This window comes from Anastrepha ludens, chromosome 6 (genome assembly GCF_028408465.1).
Source record: "Anastrepha ludens isolate Willacy chromosome 6, idAnaLude1.1, whole genome shotgun sequence".
Classification (NCBI taxonomy): domain Eukaryota; kingdom Metazoa; phylum Arthropoda; class Insecta; order Diptera; family Tephritidae; genus Anastrepha; species Anastrepha ludens.
Genome location: NC_071502.1, coordinates 83217162 through 83236740, shown reverse-complemented (window position 1 = coordinate 83236740; position 19579 = coordinate 83217162). Strand labels below are relative to the sequence as shown.

The 19579-nt window shown below is 38.5% G+C and overlaps 1 protein-coding gene across 2 annotated transcripts; it reads right to left on the bottom strand.

Moving 5' to 3' along the window:
- Positions 1-811: 811 nt before the first annotated feature.
- LOC128866652 (uncharacterized) lies at positions 812-9453 on the bottom strand. 2 transcript variants are annotated; one of them, XM_054107549.1, is made up of 7 exons: positions 9348-9453; positions 9055-9233; positions 8884-8943; positions 8738-8812; positions 8602-8673; positions 3602-3703; positions 812-1016 (listed from the first exon to the last, which is right to left on the bottom strand). In XM_054107549.1, the coding sequence occupies exons 2-6, from the start codon at positions 9202-9204 to the stop codon at positions 3629-3631; spliced, it is 432 nt and encodes a 143-aa protein (XP_053963524.1). In that variant the 5' UTR covers positions 9205-9233; positions 9348-9453; the 3' UTR covers positions 812-1016; positions 3602-3628. The 2 variants fall into 2 exon arrangements, with proteins under 2 accessions (XP_053963524.1, XP_053963525.1); XM_054107550.1 differs by lacking the exon at positions 3602-3703.
- Positions 9454-19579: the final 10126 nt, after the last annotated feature.

Here is a 19579-nt window from a genome sequence, read left to right as displayed (position 1 = left end):
GTGTCAACTGACAACCACTATACCTACCTACCGAAGTAAGTAAAACAAATTGCGATGTTAGGGGACGATTTCGATGCCAATACCTTAAGTCTGATTCCAGTACTTTTGATATACCAGAATCGCATTTAACCATCACGGAATCGGTACTATCATCACTCAATTAGTAGGTATTTGAGGAAGGTAAACGTTTAGGTTTTTATTCAGTTGTCAATGGGTGCTAATTTGGGTTTAGTGGGCAATTGAGAAATAAAGATCTCTCTCAAGGGACCAAACTGACAATCTACAAAACGCTCATCATTCTCGTGCTGCTATATGGCGCAGAAGCATGAACGATGTCAACAGCAGATGAGAAAGTTTTGAGAGTCCTCGAGAGAAACATTTTCCGTAAGATTTTGGTCCGTTCCGCGTTGGTGAGGAGTGCGGAGGAATCCGATGGAACAGCGAGCTGAAGGACTTACATATATAGACATAGACATAAATAGTTAAGCGTGTACAGCGGCTATGCCAGCTAGGTCATGCTACTGATATGAACGCAGACGTTACAGCAAGGCGAATCTACGACACGGCACAACAAAAAGAATTATGATGAAAGGGAAGACTATATCTCCATTGCCTTCGATATTTCCAACTGGCACCAGCGAACCTAGGACAGAAACAGCTGGCGCGCTATTTTGGACTTGACCAAAATCGATACACGGTTGCGCGCCACTAAGAAATTAAGTAAGTAAGTGTGAGTGCCACCTAACCTAAGCTAGTTGTGCCAAAGTAAGTTCCAAGTATAACTAAAAGACCTCCACTTTAAACTCAGTATTCTCATCAATACCAGTATATGTATTTATTCTCGAAACTTTAACAATGAAGAAATATTGGAAAGTTTGTTTCTTTTAAAAATTTGTTTGATAAGATAAAATAATTCGGCTGTCATCTCTGTTGTGTGAAATAATATACGTGTAACGATTTCAAAATGGTGTCATCATGTTGAATGGGAGTCCATGTTCTGCAACGTGGCGGCGGACCTGAAGTTAAAGTTATCTATTAGCGTTTAGTTTTTCATCGCTATATTCCAAACTACAAATCACAGGGACTTATTGAGAACTTCTTTTGTTTCTTATTTGGTTTTATAATTTTGTTTAATGAAAATATGTTTCTCCAAAAACCAAGTTTCAAACTTTGCGCAAATTCAAAAACAACACAACAAATTGTCATCAAAATGGCACACTTTTTAATGAGAATTTTTAGAAAAATTTCGCCTATTGAATTTTCTTTCCATATAAAATAAATTTCGTTGTTTAGAAAAAATGCATCAGAGCGCTAGCGTTTAGTGCTAAGATATTTATTGCAGTGTATATAATTTATAGTGAAGTAAATGTTTGGCGCCAAATTAGTGAGGTTTAATTATAAATGATTTTTGACTTGTGGAAAATGCCCCAAATAATAGTTGAAGCTGGTTATTTACCTAGAAAAAGGCTTGTGATTTTCTTTTTTTTATCTCTCTCTTCTTTTATCTTTCTCTGTTTTTGTTTGCTCTTTGAAATTCTTAGGTGCTCAACGTGAAGCTATCCTATCAAGCAGTCGATTTTTAATTTTTTGAATTAGTTTTATTTTGTCAAGCTAATAAATATTTAAAATTTTCCTGTCTGTTCCAGCGAGTCTACGGTGTTGTAAATATAAGCCAAAGGAATCGCCAAACGCCAGCGGCCGTCAGCTGTTTAACGTGAAAATTTCACCTTTTGAAACAGTTCCTTTTACTGCTGTAAATAAATCAGTGTAGTTTTTTTTTCTTCTTTGTTTCTAGGTAAATATTAAATTCAATTTAAAAACAAGATAAGATGTTGGCTTCTTCCGCATTCTCATTCAAGAGTTTCTCTCAAACTGCAGCAAACCAATGCTAGACTTTCTGTTTCTGTATTAGACGAACCTGGCCTCAACCGAATTATATGCATTTTCATGTTGCAATTTGTAATACATAAAAGGATCAAGATTTGAAGCTGTGTGACAGGAAAGGCCTTCCAGCAGTGTCTTAAAGAGTAGAAGCTTTGTAGGGATATGGGTAAGGATAAAAATTTGTATTGAAGTTGATAGTAATGTGCGACAAAAATCAACTTTTTTCTATTATCCAGAAAGAAATGCATATACCCAACAAACTAAAGATTTTGTATAGCAATACTGCATACTCAGTTTCTCATTTTCTCATAAACTTAATATTTAAAAGCACCTTAAAATTTCAAAGCGGACAGAGATATCCACTGTGTGTACTTTATTTCATAGGAGGCAAGTCCAACTATTCTTTTTACGTTTATATAAAACAGCAAGAAGGACAAGTAGTACTACATATATAAACACTAGGCCGGGTCGATTTGTGGGGAGGTAAAAAAAGTCGCCCATTGCTCTGTGAAAATCATATTCCAGGGATCAAAATAAGAAACTTTGCCGATGGAACCATACCTCTAAAACGAATTCTGATGCCCCCCAATTTGGGTCGAACTTTTTAGTTTCTTTTCTCATGTAAAGGCCAAAAATGGTGATATTTTCAAATGATTGTATGGGGAACCCCCAGGGAAGTTCCAGGGGGTGTGCCACTGGCATGGGTGGATCGGCCGTCCAAAGTTAGTGGGGGTCGGTCATACATTTGGACTCGATTGGAGCACTCTAAATGGGTCAAAGTGGGATTTTTCGTTCGACCCAAATCGGGGGACATCAGATTTCGTTTTAGAGGTATGGTTCCTTCGGCAAAGTTTCTTATTTTGATCCCTAGAATACGATTTTCACAGAGCAATGAGCGATTTTTAAATCGACCCGCCCTAATAAACACCCTATCGGAACATTTATAATTTTTCCAAATGGCGTCGTACCACAATCAGATTTGCCACTTGTGAACTGGACGGCTGCAGTACACAAACAAGCAGGTAATGGAGCGTGGAAAGGTCAAAATAAAAATTTCCTCACCCAATGTATTTTTTTCTTTAGTAGAAAAGTTACTCAAAAATAAAATTGGATGATTAATTTTGCGCCACCTGTACAATTGCATATATTTTTTTTTCAAAATAATGCAATGGGGAATTTAAATTATATTTAAGGCTAAATTTTGCAAAGTACATCATTTTATTATATTTGACTTGGCAAACATATACTCTTTTAATAGCTGGATATACCTCCGCTTGACAACCATTTTAATATCATTGGAAAGATTAGGAATTGTTTTTGAAAAATTTAGTCTTTTAAAACTTTAAAGTCCCTTAAAAAATAAAATAGACATGCAATAGCGGGAACATATAAGTTTTCGCATATTTTGTACATTTTAATATTAGCTTGAAACGAGTTTCCAACTTTGGATTAAAACGTGAAATGTGTTTTTTATAATAAGCCAATTCACAAATAAAAGTAAATAGTCTGGTCCCATGGAATTCGGTAATTGGCATAGAAACACAACAAATGTATAGAAAAACTGAGCAGTCGACTTAGACGCATTCGAATATTTTCAAAATTTAGTACTTTGAATTTCTGAATGGCTGTTTTTAGGTTTCAGCTTAGGTGGGCCCTACCCTTAACATTGAAATGTTTCAGTCAAAATCGCATTTGTTTTGAAAAAATTCTTTCTTACCATTGCACTGGTTCTTTAGTAAAATCCTTATTGGGGCATTGGTGGCATTGGTGGCATCGGAGGCATGCCGTCAGGGACGGGCATTTGGGGTGAGCGACGATGCTGTAAAAAGCGAGCACTTTTTAATAGCCAGCAGATAACAATTTCACCGAAATAATTACATTCTTGTGTGACAGGATTACTATGTTTATATATATATAATAGTTTACCCATATAACTGCCTTCTTAATCAAATACGTAGGTAATAAGCAGTTGATAGAAATATTTATTTAATACTATTGGGAGGTTGAATTAGTTTTAAAGGTGACACACAGATGGCGCTATTTATCACTTTATCGCGTTGGCAATACTGAATATATATTCATGACAAAGCCTCATCCCTAGGCTTTGTTTATCAGTATCTGTCATTTCGCTGAAGTATAAACAACGCAGTGTTTTCGTGCTCCGAGTATGTCAACTTTCGTGCCGTCGAAACGCAATTTGCGGGAAGCTTTGCTTTTCTGCTTCAATTTAAAAAAAATACAGCCCAAGCCCGTGAATTGCTGCAGGAGGCCTACCCAGACCATACTCCGTCGATTTCAACATGTGAGTACTGGTTTCGACGATTCAAAAGTGGTGATTTTCACACCGAAGACAAGGAGCGTCTTGGCCAGCCCAAAAAGTTCGAGGACGCGGAATTGGGGGAATTGGTAAACGAGGACTCGTGCCAAACCCAAGAAAAGCTTGCTGAATCATTGGGCGTTGATAAATCAACCGTTTGCAAGCGTCTAAAAGCGATGGGAATGATCCAAAAGCAAGGACATTGGGTCCCGTACGAGTTGAAGCTGCGCGACGTCGAACGGCGATTTTTTATGTGCGAATTGCTGATCGAGCGACAAAATCGGAAGGGTTTTTTGCATCGGGTGGTGACTGGCGACGAAAAATGGATCCACTAAGATAGCCCAAAACGCAAAAAATCATGGGGTTTGCCCGGCCACGCATCAACGTCGACGGCCAAACAGAATATTCACGGCAAGAAAATCATGCTCTGCATTTGGTGGGATCAGGTCGGCGTCGTATATTTTGAGCTGCTCCAACCGGGCGAAACAATCACGGGGGATCGTTACCGACTGCAATTGATGCGTTTAAGCCGGGCATTGAAAGAAAAACGGCCGGAAACGGTAAAAAGGCACGACAAGGTTATTTTGCCACATGACAACGCTCGGCCGCATGTTGCTCAACCTGTCAAAAAATACCTTGGAACGCTTGGCTGGGAAGTGTTACCCCACCCGCCGTATAGTCCAGACATAGCTCCCTCCGATTATCATTTGTTCCGGCATATGAGTCTCGATTTGGCGGACCAGCGGTTCTCCTCGTACGAGGCTACCAAAATATGGGTTGAGTCATGGATAGCCACGCAGCGGCCAGAATTTTGGAGAAATGGCATCCGGAAATTGCCCGAAAGATGGGCGAAAGTTGTAGCTAGCGATGGCCTATACTTCGAATAAAATATTTTGTACCGTTTTTTCACAATAAAGCCCCAAATCTTCGAAAAAAACCTTTAAAACTAATTCAACCTCCCAATATAAATGCTCGTTTTCGCGAACGTAAAATTTTGTAGTAAGAGGATTTACTTCCAAATTCTACAATAGCTATGGATATAAGTTTTATTTTCATTTTTGCTTTTATTTCTTTCACTTAAATAATTATAAACCTCACAGAATAAAGTACAAATGCGGAGGATGGAATAGCAAATCTGGGCGAATTTGTATAATAATCGATAATTATCCGTTGAAGAAGCTGAACTAAACTAAAAATGTTTAGCCATATTATTACTCGAGCTATTAGTCTAAGAAGGGGGTTTCGAGATTTTACAAATGTTCATAGCTTTCGCATTTTTACAGAATAAATGGAGAAATGATAACTTCGTTTGCCTTCTGATATACATAAAGTGTGTTTGAAGACGAAATTAAATGGAAGGCATCAAGTGACATTATATCAGACAAAATAAGACAGTTAAGGAGTCTAGTCGGGCGGTCGCCGTAGCCGAATGAGTTGACGTAGCCGTGTTTTCTTGCGAAAATTAAAAGAAGTTGCGGCGATTAACGAAGCACAATCCCACCTACGAATACCAAGTGGTGCTTCTGTGTGATAAGGAATTTCCCATAATACTGATCTACCCCAGTTTCAAAGGCCATTGAGACAATGCCTGATAAAAAATAAACTTTGAAATACTATTGCTGAATTATAAAGTTACTATAGAGTAGAATATTTGATTAGTGACTAGAACTCCACCTAACGCTCAATAAATAATGATAAAAGACGGAAACAATGGCAAGAGATATGTGGGAGCCACTCTGGTGAAATACACGTCACTATCATTAAAGCCAATTCGAGGAATTTATAAACCTTAGAAATTTAGTGAATTAATATCTCTCAGCTGTTTGAGCTTTACAACGACATAAACATAGCCCAGCGTACGAAGTCGCTGGATCATGTCGTCCAAACGGATACAAATCTCTGGCCCTGAAAGTATTCGATGTGGTTCTAGCTGGTGGTAGCAGAGGAAGAGGAAGACCTCCGCTGCGATGGAAATATCAGGTGAAGAAGGACTTGACTTCACTTGATGTGCCCAAATGTTGCCGATTAGCAAGAAAGAGAAAAGACTGGCGTGCTTTTTTAAACTCGGCCAAAATTGGTTAGGCTGTTATCGCACCAATCTTCAAGAGGGAGAAGAATAATGTTGCTCAACTCTGCCCAAACACCACATTCTAGTCCTTCATTATACTGAGGAACTGCACCCACTATTCCGCACCTAGGGAGTTACAGCTCTAGCGAGAGTTGCACCTCATTCTTTGTCGGGCTAAGTAAGCACTTTATGCGCCTGCATTAATCGGGATATATCTTTTCTGTTAATTTTGTTGGAGATCTTTTGGAATAGTATTAAGACCAAAACCATCTGTTCACATGATTTAAAATTAACCGTTCTCAGACGCTCAGAGCTTTAAGAGCCTTCTTAGTCACTAAGTTATACAGAGTCAAAACGCAGTCGGGCAGCTAATCAGTCGATGTCCGGTATGTGAAGGTGCCACGCACGACATTAACCACTTATGCACATAAAGCTTTAAACCCACTCACTTAACATCTCCCTCCCTTTGGACCTAACCCACCGAACAGAAGTTTTTGGGCCTACCGTTAGCTGAGATAGACGGCGGCGACCGGTGAATACACAGTACTGGCAGGGCTTGATGAGTTGCTACAACAACAACAAAAGCTCATCTGTCATTGCAGGGCTTGATGAGTTGCTACAACAACAAAAAAAGCTCATCTGTCATTGCATTAACATGAAGGATACGGTGCCATGGCACTTTTATCAGGGGTACACTGCACCTCACCAGGCTTGATATTAGGTTAGATAATACGGTTACCTCTAAGGAAAAGCGAGCTCACTTGAACGGGCAATTGAATTCGCACATTGTTATACCTTTGTACGGGGAAAGGGCAAGCAAAGAAGCAAGGATGAAGAATAGGTGAGGAGATAGAAAGACCGAATGGCAAGTATTTCCGGTTGGGTTAATCACTTCGTGCTTCAGACGAGCAGGTGGATGATATTCGAACTTGCTATCTTTACGAGCTTAGTAGAAGTGTGAGGGCTAAGATGTTTATATCTTAGTTTTGTGAAAGCAGGACAGCTGAGTAGAAGCTTCAGAGATGTAATGCCAAGTGCTAATAATACCCGCTTAGTACACACAAAAAAATCGGAAGCTGAGACTTTATCAGCCCCAGAAGCTCTCCCGAGTGTCTTTGATTCACGCATGGACAAGTCGGCATACTTGTCCAATACTCGATAGATGTTAGATGTTACTATTTTAGAACCTTCTTAGCTGCTGGGTTCTGCAAAAATATAGCAATACTAATGCCGGGACGTTCTCAGCTCTGAACTATTTTACAATCCTTGCAGATGGCAAAAAAAAAAAAAATTAAAAGCTGGATATATCCAATTTCATTTGATATCCGCATTAATATTATAGAGTGAGGATGAGATGATATCGGTTTTCCGTGAGCCCGAAAAAACATTTGGTGCGATAAAAAAAGAAAGGATGCTGCCTATAGGGTCACACTGCGATTGGTGGCAACGCGAGCCATGTAGGATCGATACCGAGAGCGAAGGAGTATGAGTAGTTAAGAAGAAGAGCAGAAGTAGTTAAAACCATTTTTTGAAAAATTAAAATTAAAATGACGAGACTGAGTATGCAACATTCCGGCACAATAAAAGAAACGGTTTTGTGGATAAAGCAAACTCTGAAATATTCAGTTCGATTCTATCATTGCTAGTATCCTTAAATAGATAGGAATGATTAACGTAGTTTATGCAATTACTGGCAAATAGAGAGGGAGAAAAGGCACAGATCGCACCTCTCACTTTTCCATGATACACGAAGACAAGTGGGACACGATCGGCTTTCTATCCAACGCGAAGAGTGTTAATACCTTTTTCTTTTTCCTATTTTTTTCTATTTTCCTACTAAGTGAGTGTTGTTTTGTCCACACTCACAGTCATATCTGCCCGACTGTCGCAGATCTTCCTATCATTAAGCAGAAGGTACTGTAGGCAGCTGGTTGGACTGTTGACCGGCCACTTTCTATTGGCGAAGCACATGGAAAAGGTAGGCATTTCAGACAGTGCACTCTGCCCAGCATTTGGAGAAGAGGATAAGACGGCGGACCACTTTCTGAGCGTCTGCTCAACCTACGCTCGAATACGGTTTGAGGTCTCTTGCACTGATATGTTAAAAAGCGGCAACCTTGAATTCTTGGCACCACAAGATCTACTCAGATTTCTTCGTACACTTAAAGAAAACTAAAGAGGGAAATCGAGTGCAGTACAAATGACTTAATGTTGTCTGAGTGCTGTATGTGCTAGTCTGTCCCGACAAATAAAAAAACACAAGAGTGTGTAGGAGTTTCTGTTCAAAAAATAATCTATACTCTCAGTTAGTACTACATTTCTAGTTACTTACCCTGGCGCCATGTAAGCCTTTTGGCGCTTCTTCTGGTGCTTCCTCAGCAATCTTTGATGGCGAGCGGCGGAACTTAAAACAAAAGCCATTAAATTAAAAGTTCCTTTATCTTCCAAGTATTGCTGCTAAAAATTACCCTCTCTTTATGCTCAATTTCCTGTGGTACCTGTTCAGGCGCTTCATCTACAGCTTTTGGAACAGCTCGACGGTACTAAAAAAATCATTTCAGATGATTCAAAGGTTTACACTTTTGCATATGGGATTCAAATATAGTAGACTTACTCTCTCCCTGAACTCCTGTGGCACATCCTCGGGTGCCTCGTCTACTGCAGCGCGTCGTGCCTTTGACAAAATAGAAACATTTTAAAGGAAATAAAAAAAATTATATAAAAAATTAAACCAATCAAGTCTTTCAATCAAATGTGCATTTTCATACAAGTTTCAACTACGTACTCTTGGGCTAAGCTCTTGCGGTATCTCCTCCTGCACCTCATCCGGCCGCAAACCGCGCGCGCCGCCACGCATGCCATATCCTTCGGCTCCGAAAGAGGCAATAATCGAAATCATGGCGATGACAATGCACAAATTCGCGTACGCTTTCATTGTTGCGGCAATAAAATGTAGCAATATTGCTGCTTAGTACACAATGTTGCAAAAGAATAAACATTAAAAATAGATGATTACTGCGCAGTCAACGGAAGACAAATTTGAAATATTAAAAGCTCATACGAATCCTAGCAACTTACATGAATAATTTTACTTAGTTGAATGCGACTGCGGTTAGAGCGCTTACAAAGTTATTTGCTGAATGCGACCATTGAAGCGATTTGCTGCACAATTTATATTAGAATTTGTTATTGGTGTAGGTGGTTCGAATTGTCGGGAAGCAGCTACAATTCGCTGCACACTTATCGAACAATTTTAATCGCAATAGATAAAATTCGTGAAGTGACATGGAAATTGCATGCAACGAATAAAAGTTGCCACAATTGTGTTGCGAGTGTGATGGGAAATTTCCAATGACATTTGAAAACAAACGTAATTTTATGTCACAATTTTATCATGATGATGTTGATGTTATTTGCTAAACGATTTTGAATCAACTCTAACTCTTTCCTCAGAGTCATGAACGGAAAATGCAAAATAAAATAATTCTCCAAAATGTTTATAATTTCGACCAAGTCAATGTAAAAAGATGCGCTAAATGGAAGAAGTCATACCGACCATAATTGGACTTCTGATGCCTTCCTTATCTGCTATATCAAGGAGCGTGAAATCGAAGCTTGAGTTTTGCGGAGAGAGCAATTTTGTCCTCATCTGGAAGGCAACAGATCTGCATAGAAGGAATAATTTTGTATATGTTCTCGGATCTTCACATGGCGTAGTATAAAAGAGGCTGGTTGCGACCAAAAATATTTTCTGCGCATCTTCGAATGAGATTGAAAACCACACGAGTAGGTCGACAGAAGAAGTTGTTCGGACAAAGAAAGGAATTTTCTTGGAAATCGTAATAAATCCATGCTGTTGCGCTGGTTTATTTATTTAAGTCTATAAAGCAGACATTTTTGCAGACTAATTAATGCATTTACATATATCGCACCCTAAATACAAAAGGGTCACAACTCAAAATGTACTTCTGCTCAAATATGAACGAGACGTTATCAAAAACGGTCCGCGGTTGACATATGGCAAAAATAAATTTTTTGTTTTTTGGTAGGACTGTTATAAGCTTACATGGCAAATTTCAGCGTGATATGTCACATAGTTTGTTTTCTGTGATACTGTAAACAAGTCGAGCTCGAGTGTGGAAAATTTTGCGTTGTGACCCTTTTGTATTTAGGGTGCGATATGTACATATATACGTACTTACGATTAGAATTAAAATAATGGATGTAAAAAGTCTTAAAAATAATTTCCAGTGGGTCGTGGAAATTAAAACACATTAGCTCCAATAATGGCTCTCAGTTTCTTTTAAAAGTGTAATTACTAAACATGGACTTTATATATCGTATTAAATAAGAATGTGCAATATAACAGGATGGAACAAAAGTCACAAAAAGATCTCGACACACATGGGTTAACAAACTAATGGTTTTTGAGATATTCCACTGATACATTTTTTGCAGCTCCTTTATTACATGGACTTGTTTATCATAGTGGGTTGATGCTTTGTCAAATAATTTGTGTAGGATTGGAAGAAAATTTTGCGCTGCAACTTTGCACAGAGAGCTTTTCACGAACTAACGCCCGTTATAGAATGATTCCAAGGCAGATGATCCAAGTATTTTGTACATTGTCGTCAATTTTTCTAAAACGTGGTTGCTTTGTAGACTTGAGTATAATAAGAAGGGAATCCAATGTAGAATCTCTCTTACCAACAAGTGCTACTTTGGACTAAGTAGGCAATTGAGTAGTAAAGTCCTCTCTCGACGAACAAAACTAATACTCTACAAGGCTCTCATCATGCCCGTCCTAACGTATGGCGCAGAAACTTGGACAATGACAACATCCGATGAAGCGACGCTTGGAGTGTTCGAGAGAAAGATTCTGCGTAAGTTTTTGGACCTTTGCACGTTGGCAACGGCGAATGAGCTGTATGAGCTTTACGACGACATAGACATAACGCAGCGATTAAAGATCCAGCGGCTACGTTGGCTGGATCATGCCGCCTGAATGGATTCAAACGCTCTGGCTCTGAAAGTATTTGATGCGGTACCAGTTGGTGTTAGCAAAGGAGGAGGAAGGCCTCTACTGCGTTGGAAAGATCAGGTGGAGAAGGACTTAATTTCATTTGGTGTGTATAACTGGCGCTGGTTAGCACAAGAAAACGGCTGGCGCGCTTTGTTAAACTAGGCCAAAATCGCGTAAGCGGTTATCCTGCCGATTAAGAGGAAGAAGACTTGCAACCAGACCTTACGAAAACAAATTATTGGAAATAAATGATTGAGAAAGGAATAACTTGCCATATCTCCAAAACCGTTAGTTTGCGATTACATATTTATTAAGACTTTTTTGGTCATTTGAAATTTTCAAGGAATTTATATATTTGGCACCACCATCACAACAACAAACGAAGTCAGCTTGGAGATAAGCCCACAAATAAGGCTTATTAATAGATATTACTCGTACTATGGTGGCAGGAAGCAGATGCTTAGCAGAGACCTCTCTCGCCCGACATTCTACAAGACGCTGCTACTTTATGGCGCTGAAGCATGGGCTGTATCGCAGACTGATGCAGCAGCTCTTGAGATTTTCGAAAGAAAGATACTTGAGAAAATCTTCGGCCTTTTTCGTGTTGGCGAACCGCCGAATGGACCACGAGCTGTATGAGCTCTACGACGAGTTGGAGATAGTGTAGCGCATCAATATTCAGCGCTTGCTATGGCTGACCATGTCGAGCGTAAGGATGCAGAAGCTCCAGCAAAGAAGGTGTTCAGATGGTAAGTTAGAGCCCGACGATATGTGGGAAGACCGTGGCTCCGATGGAAGGACCAAGATGAGGGAACCCTATCATCGCTTGGTGTAACAATTGGAGAAGGCGCGCGCAAAGCAGATACGCCTGGTGAGGTTTGTTGCAGAAGGCCTCAATCCGGTAACGGGTTGTGATCTTTGATCGGGGATAATACGTGGGTAAGTAAGTTTTTGGTTATTATGGCCCGTACTATTACCTCCTCAAATACTTCACATTCTCTTTCAACACTCTGTAAAGTGAATAGAAAAACTTATAAAACAATATCTTCTAATGAAAAACAAGTTTTTTTTACATCTTTAAACAATACTAAAACTACTGGCTCTGGCAACTGGTACATGTTTCGTAGATGTTTATAGATAACATTAACAATACTAACAATAATCCATAAGCAATTTTCACAACTTAGGTTCACATTTTTCCACTGAAGCTGTGATGATCTTTACTTATCAAGATTCGAATTACATTTATTGAAAACTGCAAAATGACACGCGACAATTATTGACAGCCTTACTTGTAATCGTAATAGTGTCACAATGGAATTTTACTTACGTTTCGAATTGGGCTTGAACAAACGCTTGAGCTGGATCAAACGCTAGCATAAGTGCGTTGCAGTTCTTGGTGGGGTATTTTGCAATAATATCACTTTTGAGGCATAAACTAGTAATTTAAATTTTCTGAATATATACCAGGCACTTTTTGATGAAAGTTTTGTATCCACGAAAGGAACTAGTCCGATGGAAGACGGTTTATATTTTCTACTGCATTTGCATTTGCGATCATTAGCGTGTGCTGAGTATGAGTTGGTATTCATTATGAAAATTCTGAAACTAAAAATTAGCACGTAATTAAAAACGACAATTAAATCGATTGCAATTAACTGTTAGGCGCTATTGTTGTTATTATTTTTGTTTTTGGTGTCGTTATAGCTGTTAAACCGACGTAATGCATATTTTAATTGTCACTTTAGTGGTTATCAAATTGAATTCGTGCGTTTGTTGTTTTCTACTTATGTATATATACATCCATATATGTGTATATATGTGTTTATACATACATACACACATGCAAGCTTAGTTTTGCTTTTTAATTTGGTTAGCGCTTTTGCACGCAATCAAGTCATTTTGGTTGCACAACATCTATAAGGTCAACACAAGTGGTTTGGTATGAAAAAATTGTAGAACTCCTTGCTATTTGTTGAGTTAAATTTAATTTAAAATTTATTGAGTTAAATGCCTTTTTAATTATTTAGCAGCACAAAATTATAATATTTCAGTTGGCAAATTTCGGACCGTTTTAAATGTCATGAAAATTTAATTTTTGTTAAAATCACTCGCAAATTGAATTAAAATAGATTTAGTTGAGTAAAATTTGTAATTATTTTGTTGAAATTAATTTATTCATAACTACAAAAAACTAAGCTCGCTTTGCTGCACTGCTAAGGTGAAGTAATATTTGGATGATTTTCCTTTTTTTTTGAGATTCACTACATGAAATATTTGGGTTAATTATTCATTGTCGAAAGAAAAGCTCCAGCATTAAACGTTACTAAAAAATTCTTTCAATTATTGTGCCAGTTCACATGTACACATACTATAACAGATATATACACGTACACATACACACACAGTAATTATTTAAAAAAACTAACAGACTCCAACAACATAAATTATAATTATTTATATATAAAGGGTGTTTTTTTTAGAGGTTAGGTTTTCAAGATGAAATAAAACGTATATAATTTAATGTTATGGCCAAGAATTTAGCTTTATTAAAAAGATAAGGGTTTGCCATTATGCTTTAAAAATGATTTCGGGCAAGTGGCCGCCGCGGCTGGCTCGAATTAATTCCAGCCGAGAGGCCCAATTTTCGACCACTTTTTGCAGCAATTGGGGCCGTATGTCAGCAATAACGCGCCGAATATTCTCTTCCAAGACGTCAATCGTCTCGGGCTTATCTGCGTAGACAAGCGACTTCACATAGCCCCACAAGAAATAGTCCGCGGTGTTATATCGCACGATCTTGGAGGCCACGCCACAGGTCCACGGCGCGAGATAATGCGCTCACCAAAAGTTTCCTTCAATAAATCGATTGTTGCGTTGGCTGTATGGCATGTAGCACCGTCTTGTTGGAACCAAAGGTCGTCCACATCAACATCGTCCAATTCAGGCACGAAAAAGTCATTAATCATGGCTCTATAGCGCTCTCCATTGACTGTAACATTATGGCCGGCTTCATTTTTAAAGAAATATGGACCAATGATTCCCTCTGCCCATAGAGCACACCAAACAGTGACTTTTTGAGGATGTAACGGTGTCTCAGCAATGGCTTGTGGATTATGTTCACTCCAAATGCGACAATTTTGCTTATTGACATACCCATTCAACCAAAAGTGAGCTTCATCGCTGAACAAAATTTTCTTGTGAAAATCGGGATCGGTGTTTGGGTAATAAATTTGCACGATTTGCAAACGTTGTTCAGGTGTAAGTCTATTTATTATGAAATGGCAAACCAAACTGAGCATAAATCAAGTGACAGCTGTCAAAAAGCCCATCTACGAAAAAAGTAGTGCCAACTTGAAAACCTAACCTCTAAAAAAAACACCTTTTACAACTTACAGGTTGGTTGAAAGTCACTGAATGTGGCGAGAAGTTCCCCACCAAGTTCAAATTTAGGCTTCCGGACCACTTTAGTATTTTCCACGCGAAGGTGGCCTCAATTAAAGAAGCAGTGGATTGTTTGCTTTTTTTCGGGACACGATTAAGTCCATTATACTGCACTCAGGTTCCCTTTTTAATTTTCTTTAAATCTACCCGACTTCCTAAGAAGTCTGAGTAGATCTCAAGGTGCCAAGGCGGCACATCAGTGCCAAAGAACTCAAGCTTGATTCGAGGGAAGGTGGGGCAGTCGTCCTGAAAGTGGTCCGCTGTCTCATCCTCTTCTCCACATGCTGGGCAGAGTACAATGTCTAAGATGCCTACTTTTTTCATGTGCTTCGTCCATAGAGAGTAGACCGTCATCAGTCCAGCCAAATGCCAACAGTCTCTTCTGCTTATGCGGGCATTCCAAGAGCAAAGTGTAGTTTTGTCCAGCTGGATTCCACGCAAACACCAGAGCTGGAACCGTGCTTGATCCTGGAGCCATCAGTGAAAATGTGAAAACAGTGATTGGTTGCTTAGTTTTGTAATTACTGTAAAGGACGTAAACTCTTGGCTGTCGAAGTGCCAGGCGGCAATTGGAGCCTTGGGCTGGTTGCTTGTGCGTTCCAAATTAGTCGGCAAATGCCTGATCTCTCTTTCGACCGTATCTGAATACTTCGATACTTCATTCGGGTTCCCGCTCACCGTGACGTAGAGGGAAACTGCTGGGTTGATGAGCTGGCTAGACAGGGGATCCTGGAGAGGATTTCACCGCAAAATGTGAAGATTGAGGTTCCTTTGAGCATCTGTGGTCTTCTCCTAGCAAGATGGTCCTCGCTTTAACTCAGCAAGCGCTGGGCTAGTGCACAAACGTGCAAAGTCGGGAGCTCTTTCTCACCACTCGTAGATCGTGGACGCTCGAAGAAACTTCTAAGGCTAACAAAACCGCAGCTCGCCAATTTGGTGGGTACCCTTGCCGGGCATTGTCCGTTAGATATCCGTTGAGGCTTGGGATTGCTTCAAGTCCTTTCTGCAGAAGTTATCTGGAAGACGAGGGGAAATCATTTCAGCACCTTCTTCTTAGCTGCCTTGTTCTCCTCGGGTGAAGGTTTAGACATCTGAACTCTCACTTTTTCGCTACACCTGCGAAAATTGCGGGTTTAAATATCACACAGCTGTTGAGATCCATCAATAGCTTGAAGCGGCTAATACGAATGTAAGTAGCCATGATTATCTAATCCAAGGCCCCTTCTCTCTTTTTGCCAGTTGTCTGGTCCTTTTCCTTCTCCTTTCCATCTCCTTTCGCCCCCTCCCCCTGTATGGCATCACAAAGGATAAATTTTGAATATTTGTTGAACTGGGCACCTCGCCTGGGTAGCCATTTATCCTGTCCATATTTCAACCTTCACTGCATTCCCTTAGATAATACGAATAGTTACTTACAAAATAATTTTACTCCAATGTAAGAAAAGATGTCAGTGATTTATTAAAGTTAAGTAAAAAAAAGTCTGGCTGAAAGAAATTTTGTGCTGGAATGTATTTTTTCATCAAAATTTTGTGTGATGATTGGTGTGAAATAATTTTTAATGGAATTTTTATTGTAGAAATTTAGCAAGTTGAATTCGTATAATTCAAAGCCCACTCTCATTTTTTCCAATTTCAAACTTTATTTTAGACTTTTCTCAAGTTCCCTTCGCAATTTGCATTCATTATAACAGGAAACGTAAATACCGCTTTGATTGGATTTCCAGCTAGAGAAGTAAGCAGCGGCAAATTTGTGCAGCCAACAAACTATTTGAACAATCAAAAACGCCACTCAAAAGCAACCAAAAGACAAAAGTCACAATTTCACTAACACAAGTGGAAAGACGCTTGAAGGGCATCAGCCAAATAGTACATGTCTTATTTACCTAAAAGGCTTTCATTAGCATAGAACACTTTAACAAATTTTGTAGTTAAAAGAAAAAGAAGAAATTTCAATAAAACTATTGCCAGAGAAATTCAAATGAAAAATTATGAAAAAAAGTTTAAAAATGCTCAGGACCAACGAAGCATAGCAGATGAATAATACCTATGTGTTCAAGTTTTATGCATAGAAAGTTGTAAAAGATAAGTTTCTCAGTTGTACTTAGTTATCGAAGAGGGAGGGAATGGATGTGAGGCCAGAAAATTTATAAATTGCTCACTATACGAGTATGCAAATTGAAGCATATGAATTTTCTTAACAAGCTTTTGACTAATCAAATACAACCCCAACAGCAAAGAAGTTGGAGATTTTGGGAATGCATGACTTTGTAGAGAAAGAAGTTGCTAAATGGGTTAAAATAATGCTAATGACTTTCCGGAAGAACATACATACATACATATCTATCTAATCCAAAATAATGTATGCATTGTGTGGAAGCTAATAAAAGAAATGGCAAACTTGCATATTCGTATTAGGGATCGTGAACGTACAATTTCGTAATCTAAATACACTCGGAGAAATTTTGTTGTAATATTATTTTTGGAATTAAGTAGTTTTTATCAAAATGGAAAAATAATAATTTTTATTTAGTCGATTTCTCATTGGGAAACCAGGTAAAGAGTATTTAACCAATTGCTCGTTAAAGTTGTCCTGAAAACCCAAAAATTTTTATACGATTGGATTTATAATATTAAATTCTAACAAAGCTTGCCTCGCCAATTAAAATATCATCAATTTTATTTTTAAATAACTTTTTTAATAAGTAAAACAAAAATCCTTTTGAGTGATGGAATTTTTAGTTCTAACCTTTACGAGCTGCTTGTCTGTTTGCATGCCGTAGCTGTCTAGTGTACAAGTGACGTACGACGCCATTTGCAAAAATTACAAATCTTCCAATAAAATGATTAATTTTGCGCTACTTTGTACGATAAACTCTTCATTATTATTGTTATTTGCCAACGCGCCGGGCGCAAAGAGCCAAGACAAATGAATTCCGTTGGTATCGATTCCTAGCTTTAAGCTTTATTTGCGGTTTTGTTAGCGAGTCATCAGCTGTCGAAAATTCATCGTAAATGCTTCGTCTCCAAGATCTTCTTGGTCGATCTCTACGGCGTGAGCCTTGTGGATTCCAGTTTAAGGACATTCTGCCCCTGTCAGTCGCAAATTTTCGTAAAGTTTGATCAATCCATTTCCATTACGCTCGCGAATCTCAATTTCAACTGGCCTTTGCCTATATCGGGTGAGTAGCTCATCATTTGACACCCATTGCAGTCTCCAAATGTGGTAATATCTACCAAGTTCTAGCACAGGAATCATGTATCAGTTTGAAGTTCTTAAAGGGAACTATGGAATCAACGTTTGTGGCAAGAAAATTCGCATTCGCTTAAAATGTTACTTAGCCCGATGAAATTAAAATTGATCGAGCAGGGTCAGACGAGCGCATGTGAACATGGATTTATAAACAATTTGATTTACAGAACCGCAGCATGTGCCAAAGGCTGAAATTTGGTGTGGTCTGGGGGTGCTGGCGCCTAATTGAGCTCGGTATTCCTCGTCAAAGGAATGAATCAATGCCTACTGCTGATTATATTATCATTCTGCAGAATTTGTATGTCTAGATATAAATATTTGGATTTGAACGTGGGCAGGGAAATATTTTTACACAGGATAATGCCCAAAAATATACGAAAAAACAAGAACGTGGTTTGTAGAGAATGGAATCAAACTGATCGATTTCCATCCCCGATTCCCAGATTTGAATCGCACCGAACACCTTTAGGTGAATTTAAACAGGAAATAAAAGGACTCTAAAAAGACCATTGGGAGCCCTCTAGGCATGGCAAAATACAGTTCCAAAAAATTGGGAAGTTTTTTTGAGATTGTGCCAAAAAGGACCGAGGTGGTAATTGTGATGGTATTGTTAAGACGAGTTAAGACACAAAAGCGTTTACATTAGCCCGTGCTTTAGATTTCTTCTTATGCATTTAATATGCTTAAGTTTTTGTATTTATTTATGGACTTTGTCAGTACATTGATGCACCTTTAAATTTCTTTTTATATTTTCCATGTGGGTAGTAGTGACTAATAAAATATTAATTAGCATTTGAACAGAAATTTTTGAATTTTCGTGAGAAGCTTTATCCTTTACTGTATATACCAACTAACTTATAAAAAAAAGAACTTACTTATAACGTTAAAGAAAACAGTTATCCCACAACGCATTGATGAAATCAGAAAAAAAATTTAGCGAAATTAAGAGAGTATTTCCTACCTCGAATTACTCAGGCAACTTCACTAAAAGACGTATTAGTGTGGCAGGATTTATCTAAACTCTGTTTTAACTATACTCCGTTGCGAAATTATAGATACACCACGTATTGGCAAGCCTTGACTATTTTTAAGATAAATATTTTTTTTAATATGGGAATAAAATTCTACCCTCGTAAAAGAGGTGTCGCTGCTGATATTTCTTTTGTGTTCGCCCTAGTAATTTACTGGTGATTTGAAGGTGTTATGTGAAGTCCCGATCGCTGTAATGGACATCCGTTTGAAGGATAAGGTTCCTTTTTTATCTAACGTCAAAAATGTTTACGTTCGTCCCGAAAAAACAGCATTTGCGGGAAGTCATTCTTCATTGTTACCTTTTAAAGAAAAGTGCAGCTGAAACGTGTCGTATATTGATTAATATTTACGGTAATGGCGCTCTATCAAACATAAGTTGTAAAGAGTGGTTTCGACGCTTCCAAAGCGGCAATTTCGGCGTGAGTGATAAGGATCGCGAAGGGGTACCAAAAAATTTGAAGATAATCAACTACAACAACTACTGGATTAAGATGCATATCGAACCCTTGATGATATGTCTAAAAAATGGGATATTGCCAATGGGAATGGTCAAGAAAGCAG

Excerpts from the sequence above, each read along its gene's own strand:
- LOC128866652 (XM_054107549.1), bottom strand. The coding sequence starts at position 9,204 with ATGAAAGCGTACGCGAATTTGTGCATTGTCATCGCCATGATTTCGATT. Across the intron at positions 8,813-8,883 it reads CACAGGAGTTCAGGGAGAGA|TACCGTCGAGCTGTTCCAAA; the intron begins GTAAGTCTACTA and ends TGATTTTTTTAG. Across the intron at positions 3,704-8,601 it reads AAGGCTTACATGGCGCCAGG|CATCGTCGCTCACCCCAAAT; the intron begins GTAAGTAACTAG and ends CGCTTTTTACAG.